Genomic DNA, 9,146 nt, shown 5'->3' with positions numbered 1-9,146 from the left:
TCTTACCTCCTTGAGCTACACACATGCATACATACATACACATACAGAGAGAGGGGGGGCACATACATGGGCACAGACACACACAAAGCAAAAGTTTATATATATATATATATATATATATATATATATATATATATATTTAAATGTTATTACCAACCTCCACTATCTTTGGGGACAGTGGTTCTCAACTTTCCTAATGCTGTGACCCTTTAATACAGTTCCTCATGTAGTGGTGACCTGACCCCTAATCATAAAATTATTTCATTGCTACTTCATAACTGTCATTTTGCTACTGTTATGAATCACAATGTGAATCTCTTCTAGGCAGGATATCTGACAGGTGACCCCCGAAGAGGTCACGATGCACAGGTTGAGAACCATTGTTTTGGGGGATCTTGAACTCCATCAGTATTCGTTAGTAAACAGAGCTGTGGCAAAGCCAAGGGCAGAGTTCCTAATTCTAGGCAGCCGAATGATGCTCAGGTGCCTTTGGGAACTCAACTCCATCCAGTACTGCTGTCAGCTTGGTAACAATGTTCATGATGACTCACAAGTTAAAAGTAAGGTTTGGGAAGCCAGGCGGTGGTGGCACACGCCTTTCACCCTCGCACTCCGGAGGCAGAGGCAGGTGGATCTCTGAGTTCGAGGCCAGCCTGGTCTACAGAGTAAGTTCCAGGACAGGGAGAGCTATTTAGCGAGATCCTATCTCAACAAACAAACAAAAAGTAAAGTTTGGGGCTGGGTGTGTACTCAGTTGGCTGTGTTTGCCTAGCATGCTCAAGGCCTCTGGGTTCACTCCAGCACAACACATGCCAGGCACATACATGCAGTATGAAAGCACCTGTAATACAAACACTTGGGAAGTAGAGGCAAGAGAATACCAAGTTCAAGGTCATCCTTAGATGAACTTGATGCCAGGCTGGAATACACAAGACATATATATATATATATATATATATATATATATATATATATATATATATATATAGGATTAAATAAATAAATAAATAAAATTTGATGCCAAAAACATCCTGGCATGGTTACACATGTCTATAATCTCAGCACTCTGAGAGCTAAGGCAGGAGCATTTGCAAGTTCAAGGTTCCTGGAATGTGCAGTCAGTTTGGGAACTTAGAAAGATCCCCATCTATAAACAGATACTAATAAAAAATGAAAAAATAATAAGATCAACTTATTTTAAAATTTTTTATTACATTTATTGTGTGTATGTGCATGTACACATGTGCAGAAGCACGCGTGTGGAGGGGTCAGAGGACAAGTAGCAGGGGTCCCGGGGATCCAATCAAGTCCTCAGGCTTGCCAGCAATCGCCCTTACCCACTGAGCCATCTTGCCAGTCCATCATGAACTTATTAAAAAGGGAGCACCTGGAGAGACGTCTTAGTGGGCAAAGTGCTTGCTACTCAAGCATGAGGATCAGAATTCAGATCTCTCATATCCAAGGAAATGCCGGGCAGGCAGGTACAGCAGCCAGTCCTTAATCCCTGCACTCCACAGGCAGACTCGGGGGATCCCTGAAGCAAGCTAGAGTAGCCAAATCTGCAAGCTCTGGCTTTAGATGAGAGCCCCTGCCTTAATATATTAGATGGAGAGTGAGCAAGAACACCCCAAATCAACCTCTGGCCTCCACACACAGAAACACACATACATGCAAAAATGCATACACACATCCACACTACACACACATATACGAGCCCCCCACACACACCCTACCCCACCTCTCCATCACCCCTCCCTTCAACAAACACACAAAAGAGAGAGAGGCTCTGGAAAGCTGTTCATCCCTCAGGAATGTGACAGAGATCACCACGCAAACTGTCCCCGGACCCCGGCCTCTGCTCATAGTGCCCTGAGCTGGTCTAAGCACCCAGGGATGGGCTTGCACTACAGCCCTTGCTCAGACCTGTGGTGTGGGCTTCCCAGAACACAGTGAGGAGGCCAGACTTAGGTGAGAGAGTCGGAGTCGGGGGACATACCTGAAGACCAGCTGGCTGGAAGGTCCCTCAGCAGCCGCATGCTACAAGTGGGAGACGCCCAGGAGCAGCTGTAAAGGTGGGGTGAGGCGGGGGCTCCAGAACCATTCGCTACATGGACCTCCTGGGCCTCACTAACATGACCCCCATCTATCCTCACACATTGGAGGAGGGCCAGAGGGACCATAGACAAAGCCCAAACCAGCCCCCAGACATAGCCAAGGATCCGTGTGAAAAACAACCAAAAGCATTTATAAGCAGGAATTCTGCCCAGCATACAATGCAAACACTCCTAGCGCATCGTGTTGGGATCCACATAAGCACTGGTGGGCGCTGAGGCAACACCCAGAAATAGTCCTTCCATCCATGCTTTTGTGGCCAGGGAAGCCCGAGGTCATTCCAGGACTGGCCACCAGGGGACAGACATGTTCCGTTCCACAGCCTCTTCAGTCTGACGCCGTGCAGAGACCTAACCAGAAGGTCTTAGGAGTATGTCTTGATTCCAGAGTGCTGAGTTTTTTGAGTATCCATGGTAACGAATCTCCAATCGTTTAACTACCAACTTCATATCCAGTGGAATCTGTGACCATGGAATCCAAGCACCTGAGACTGAACTTGCCTCTTAAGGAGTCTCCTGACCCCTTTCCTTCCTTGATCTGGGCATGCTAGGGAAGCGCCTTGATGGGGAAATGGGTTAAGAGTCCTTTGGCAAAATCACTGGCTTCAGCTGCTTCCGGATGGGCTGTTCACCTGATGCCATGAGCTGTTCCACAACACAGACACGCACTCAGGGTCACAGTAGGTACAGTACCAAGCATTGGGGAGTTAGAGGGAGTGGTCCAGGCTGAGGTAGGAGGAGGCAGGTGGCTGCAGGGGCCTGGGACCTCTACAGTCCCTGAGAGTCCCTGAAAAGAAGGCATAGCCTTGGAAGGGCTCATTAGAAGGAAGGGGGAGGGGGGGGAGCTGGAGCCCTCTGTGTGCCCACTGAAGTGAAGGTCAGAGGCAGAGGATGCAAACCAGCTGCTTGCTGCACGTACTTACTTTCTACCTGTAGAACTGGAGATCGAACCCAGGGCATGCCAAGAGCCCCCTCTGCCACTGAGTTACAACCCCAGCACCTTGAAGCAGAGGAACCCTGCCTGTCAGGGCCTCTGTGCATCTGATTCTTGCATCAGAAGGATTGTGGTGGGTTTGGAGGAGGTACTTCCCAAGCAAGAGTCTAGCACTAACCTCAAGGGCCCCTGTGCCCTATGAGACCACCACTTCCTTCTTCCTGCTGGGACCGCTCTGCAGTGCCAGGGTTCAGGCTGAAGAGCTGTGCTCTCCTTTCTCCAAGCCTATGGATGAGGATGTTAGCTCCTTGGGAGGGAAAGATGCTGGAGCCTCTCAGAAGCCAGAATCAGGCCACAGCCCAGGAGAGTCAGAGGTCACAGAAGAGCTAGGACTTGCTGGGACTGCCCCATGGAACACCAAAGCAGGAGTTTCCCACCACTCTGGCTGCCTCAATCCTCACTTGACCGGCAAGAGAGGCTGTAGAGGCTGCTAAAGGAAATGGTCCCAGAGAGAGTCATGAAGTTTTGGGGGTTGAGGGTCTAAAGGATTGGGAGTCCATTTACAGGGCGTTGCCCCTGCAGGGGTCAGGCCACTTTGTCTGTGACCTGGTCACACCACCCTTGTTGATTCGGCTTCATGCCCACATCGGGCACACCAAGGGGCCAGGGCTTCTCATGGCTCAGCGGTGTCTCTGGGGTCTCCCACTGGGACTGAGAAGGACACTCCTCCTGGGAGAAGGGAACCTGCTCATCCTTCGGGGATCCTGAGGGGTCGGCATCTGGGTCCCCCACTGTGGTGCTGGTTTGGGAAGAACACTGTGAGCTGTGGTCAGAGCTACTACAGACGTTCACGATGCAGGTGACATTGACATGGGTCCCGTGGCTGCCGTGGGAACAATCTGTGAAGCACAAGATGGGGAGGTAATGAGTCTGAGGGTCCTGGAGTGGGGATGTCTTTACAGTCTGCTTCTTGTCCCAGAGGTAGGTTAAGATTGCGGGAGAGAGCCGGGCCGTGGTGGCACATGCCCTCAATCCCAGCATTCAGCACTCGGGAGGCAGAGGCAGGCGGATCTCTATAAGGCCAGCCTGCTCTACAAGAGCTAGTTCTAGGACAGGCTCCAAAGCTACAGAGAAACCCTGTCTTGAAAAACCTAAAAAACAAAAACAAACAAACCTATGCTATCCGCAGGGCCATTTGTAGGATGGGCAAGTCAGATGATTCTATTCTCCAATTGGCTAAATCGGATGGAATTGTCTCAAAGAACTTTTGTTGTTGTTGTTTTGTTGTTGTTGTTATTGTTTTGGTTTTTCAAGACAAGGTTTCTCTATAGGTTTCTCTATAGCTTTTGGATCCTGTCCTGGAACTAATTCTTGTAGCCCAGGCTGGCCTTGAATTTACAGAGATCCGCCTGCCTCTGCCTCCCAAGTGCTGGGATTAAAGGTGTGCGCCACCACTATCTGGCTCTCAAAGAACTTTTGACCAGAAGAGACTGGGAAATATTTGTCATAAATAAAAGGAAGAAGGAGGAGGAGGTGAAGGAGAAGAGGAGGAGGAGGGGGGAGGAGGAGGAAGAAAAGGAATAAGAAGGAGGAGAAGGAAGAAGAAGAAGAAGAAGAAGAAGAAGAAGAAGAAGAAGAAGAAGAAGAAGAAGAAATTTTATATACGTATTTTTAAAGGCTGCAATAAGTAAGTGTTGGCCACTGATTTATCTCGAGGCACCATAGCTCTTGGAGACACTGAGTAAGAATAACCAGGACTCCATCCATGCATCCACCTAAGAAATCTGCATTTAGGTTGAAAACGCCTTGCACTTTTTCTCCATCTCCAATCACCCTTCTGCTCAGTCAGTCCCCAGTGCCACAACCCACCCTGCTCAGACCTGGAGCCTAGGGCAATGTCTATGTTGTGTTCCACAACCAGTCTACCAACTAAGTAACCGAGCTTCCTTGCCTGCTCTGTGCCAGCCACGCAGGCTTTCATCCACTCTTCTGAACTGCGTGACTAGCCTGTGTCCCGATCCTGGCTCCTGCCCCGTCCTCTCCACTTTTCCAAAGCTGGCCCTTTGAAGCTGGGAGTCACCTCCTTTGTTGGTCTCTGACAGAGCCTCTGAAGCCTTACATAAATGGCACCCACTCTCTCTACCCTCCTGACGTTCCAGCATCTCACACGGGTCTTCCAAGCGCATTTAGCTCCCTGCTACTCCTTGCGTACATTAGACCTCAGGGCTTTGGCATGTGCTGTTCCCTCAGGCTGGACAGCTCCTGTTGATCACAGGCCCTCCCTCCTGCCACTCAGGTGTAGTTCAAAGTCTAGTTTCTCCGATAAGCCTATCTGTCCTCCCGGCTCTGGACACAGTTGATTCCTTCCCTGTCCATCACCCTGTGTCCCTCCCCACATCCCAGACCTGGAATCAAGGGGCATAGGGACTTTCTAACAGTTCATGTTGTGTTCCTAGTAACTTAACAGGAACAAGTACTAAATGGACCAAAATCAGTCTAAGTACATTTTGATTTTGGTGATAGTGTTTTTTTTTGGGGGGGGAGTTATTTTTGTTTTGTTGTTTTGATTTCCAAGACAGGGTTTCTCTGTGTATCCCTGGCTGTCTTCTAGTTCTATAGACCAGGCTAGCCTCAAACTCACAGAGATCTGTCTGCCTCTGCCTCCCAAGTGCTGGGATTAAAGGTGTGTGCCACCACCACCCGGCAATGATAGTGTTTTAAGCGAACTGACCATCGACATTTAAACTTCAGGGGTTAGTATTTTGAAGCTCTAGGCTTGGAGGCAGAGTTCAGTGGGAAAGGCTTACCTACCATACACAAGGAGTTTGATCCCTGCACTGGGATAGACAGACGCAGACGCCACTGACAGAACAGATGTCAGGGTCAGTGCCCCCATTTTCCTGCCTGGCCCCTCTGAGCATCTAAGTTTCCTAAGTTGGTGAGGAATAGATGCCAGACTAGCAGGGGGTAACAAGAGGGGCTTGCCACACAACAGTTCCCCCAAATGTATGTCAGTTGCTGCTGCTACTGCTGCTGAGTCCCCACAACCTGCCAGGGCCAATGGCTGGCTATTCAGCCTGGCTCCCGACTCCTAGAAGCTGGAGCACAGGGAAGCTTAGGTGAGAATGGAGCCAGCCAACCACTCTGCTCAGAGAAACCTTAAATATACCAGAGAGAGGAAGAGCTAAAATCAAGGGACCACCAAGAAATCTCTATCCTGGGCCTCCACAGCACCCAAATGTCATGTAATGTCACCATGGCCTTTGCGTGTTATGTCAAGACATTGTGGTGGTCATGTAAAGTTACCACGGCCTTTGCGGGTTATGACTTGTGGTGGTGGGTGGGCACAGCTCTGGGGTTGATGGGTTCCCATAGTAGAGAGAGGTGTCAGTGGGAGGGAGGGAGGGAGGAAGGAGAGAGCAAAGCAATGGAGAGGTCAGGGAGTCAGGGTACAGGACGTCTAGGATAAGAAAGAGGAGGGGGCAGAGATCAGAGGAGAAAGGATGGGTAGACATCCTCAGGGGCCAAGGAAAAAGCCACAGTGACACACAATGGGAGAAGGGGAAACCAAGAAAGATGAATTCACGTTTCTATGTGAGTACATGTATTCACTGAGCAAACATTGAGAGCCATCTGCTCCGTCCAGGGCAGGCCCAGAGAATCCTCAGATTGTACCGAGAGACCCTGACAACCTCACATACTGCTGAGGGTGGGGACTCCAGTGGTGAAAAAAAAAAAGGCATGAGTGCTTCTGTGGGTAGGCAAGGGGCAGGGGTGCTGCAGGCCAGGAAGGTTACAGGGCACAACAGTTGGTGGAGCAGCAGAATGTGGGTGTCAGAGGAGGCCATGTGTGGGAGGCAGCTGTGGCCGCAGGCTGTCAGTTCCCTGTCAGGTGCCAACGTGGCCACAATGCTACAGTCGCTCATCAACATGCCGAGGAGGTTCATGGCTCATCACCAGATAAGGAAACAGGATCAAGGGATTAAGGAGCCTGCTTGGATTCTCATGGTCCCAGGAAAGTTGGGCAGCTCTGGGTGAATAACCAAATCCACGTTCATGTTTACTTCTGTTGTTCCACCGGCCAGTGTTGCTGCGGGTGGGGGTAGGGGAACAAAGACCAGTAGACCTGACCTTTCTACTGCAAAACAAAGGAAGTCCCAGGGTTCTGGAGAACCCCACCAGGGACTCGCTCCAGTCACTAGAGATAGCGATGGTGTCGCTGTCCTAGATTATAGGGTATGATGCAGACCATGTAAATGCAACAGGTCCCCACACTGTGCCTCTGGCCCAAAGTGACCCGCCCTCAGTGAGCTATAGTGAGTAGAACCTCTGAAGAATAGGGCTGGAGGGGCTGGAGAGACGGCTCAGTGGTTAAGAGCATTGCCTGCTCTTCCAAAGGTCCTGAGTTCAATTCCCAGCAACCACATGGTGGCTCACAACCATCTGTAATGAGGTCTGGTGCCCTCTTCTGGCCTGCAGGCATACAAGCAAACAGAATAATGTATACCTAATAAATAAACAAATATTTAAAAAAAAAAAAAGAATAGGGCTGGAGAGATAGCCCAGCAGTTAAGAGCATTTGGTCTTGCAGAGGAGTTGGGTTAGATTCCTAGCACCCAACAGGTTCACTGTCATCTGTAACTCCAGTTCCAGGGGAATGCAGTAGGATCTCCACCCAGGGCAGGTGGCGGCTCAGAACCACAGCTACCAACCATCACGGTTGCCAGGTGTGTTAAAGACATTTTCCTCTCGGGTTATCTTCAACGGGTAGGTGTGTGGGGGGGGGTCACTTGTCTGCACAGAGCGGAAGGGGGCCAATTGGTTCCTGCCTCTTACCTGAACTCCTGGAGCCCGCACAGGCCTCCTGAGTCCCTTGGGCCTCCTCTGTGGCCGTTGCCTGAGGCTGACTCCTAGGTGTCGCCCTCCTGTCCCCAGCGCTGGCTGAGCTCTCCAGGGAGCTTCTGCTGGAACTGGGTGCTGTGGTTAAGAGGTGTTGCTGCTCCAGGCCAGTCGTACCCCGGGAATTCTCATCGGGCAGGTGAAGCTAGGAGGAAGAGGGAGACTATTAATCCCCCTGCTGGGGTCTAGCCCGCCTGTCGCCCCCCATCACCCAGCCTGTCACCCCCAACACCCACACTCCACAGTTTACACATTTCTGCCCACACTATACGTTGTCTTCACACACTCAGTCCACACGAGGAAACAGAAAAATTGACTTTCCGAAGGCTGTCCATCATGGTGGGGAGATGTCCCCAGCCTGGTAGTTAAGAGTTGAATTCTGGATCCAGACCACATGAATCTAAGTTCATAACACTATCACTCACTGGCTGTGTGATCTTGAAAGAGTTACCTAACCTCTCTGGGCCTCCATGGTTTTTCTGTGTAAAGGAACAATTGTAGCTCATGTCCTTGGGTCGTTGTGAAAACTAAACAGTTGAGGATTTCAAGGACAGTTGTGCTGTAAACCCCCGCACAGGACAGAACTGGACAGAAACACCAGCAGTGGTGGCGCACACCTTTAATCCCAGCACTCGGGAGGCAGAGGCAGGGGACTCTGTGAGTTCGAGACCAGCCTGGTCTACAGAGCTAGTTCCAAACAGGCTCCAAAGCTACTCAGAGAAACCCTGTTTCAAAAAACCAAGAAATAAAGAAGAAAGAATTTGGCAGAAGTACCACTCACTGGGTGGCAAAGCCTGCCAGCCAGGAATGACCTTCATGCTTTTACATATTTTTAAATAGTTTCAATTAAAAAAGAAAAAAAGGATAGCAATATTTCTCTTTTTAAAAAAGTTTCAGTTGTATACATTTCTGAGTGTGAGTAGGCACACAGGCGTGCATAAGTCTTTGGCGGACAGAAAGGGGCATTGGATCCCCTGGAGCTGGAGCTCCAGGTGGTTGTGAGCCACCGATGTGGGTGTTGGGAACTGACCCCATGTTCTCTGCAGGAACAGAAGGGACTAGAGACTATGCACAGGGCTCCTATTCAGTCGCCAGCACCACACATGCAGTGTGGGGTGGGGTATGTCTGTAATCCCTGCACTGATGGAGTGGGGAGACTGAGGCAGGGGCATCAGAAAGTCAAAGCCATCCTCAGTTAGTGT

The 9,146-nt window shown here is 50.2% G+C and overlaps 1 protein-coding gene across 2 annotated transcripts in view; it reads right to left on the bottom strand.

Annotated features, from left to right (window-relative positions):
• Positions 1–2,218: 2,218 nt before the first annotated feature.
• Positions 2,219–9,146, bottom strand: part of LOC121448888 (tumor necrosis factor receptor superfamily member 1B-like) — a 33,192-nt gene continuing 26,264 nt past the window's right edge. Inside the window, exons 9-10 of one of the 2 annotated variants that reach the window (XM_041653149.1) lie at positions 7,882–8,089; positions 2,219–3,944 (exon numbers count right to left, since the gene is read on the bottom strand). In XM_041653149.1, the coding sequence (XP_041509083.1) occupies positions 3,631–3,944; positions 7,882–8,089 (522 nt within the window). In that variant the 3' untranslated portion in view covers positions 2,219–3,630. Of the gene's footprint in view, positions 3,945–6,652; positions 7,136–7,881; positions 8,090–9,146 lie in introns of those variants that run through there. The other variant, XM_041653150.1, reaches the window with a different exon arrangement.

This window comes from Microtus oregoni, unplaced genomic scaffold (genome assembly GCF_018167655.1).
Source record: "Microtus oregoni isolate MIOR12 unplaced genomic scaffold, Mior012 000005F_ref0000423, whole genome shotgun sequence".
Lineage (NCBI taxonomy): Eukaryota > Metazoa > Chordata > Mammalia > Rodentia > Cricetidae > Microtus > Microtus oregoni.
Note: the sequence above shows the minus strand (reverse complement) of the source record. Positions and strands in the feature narration are given on the sequence as shown.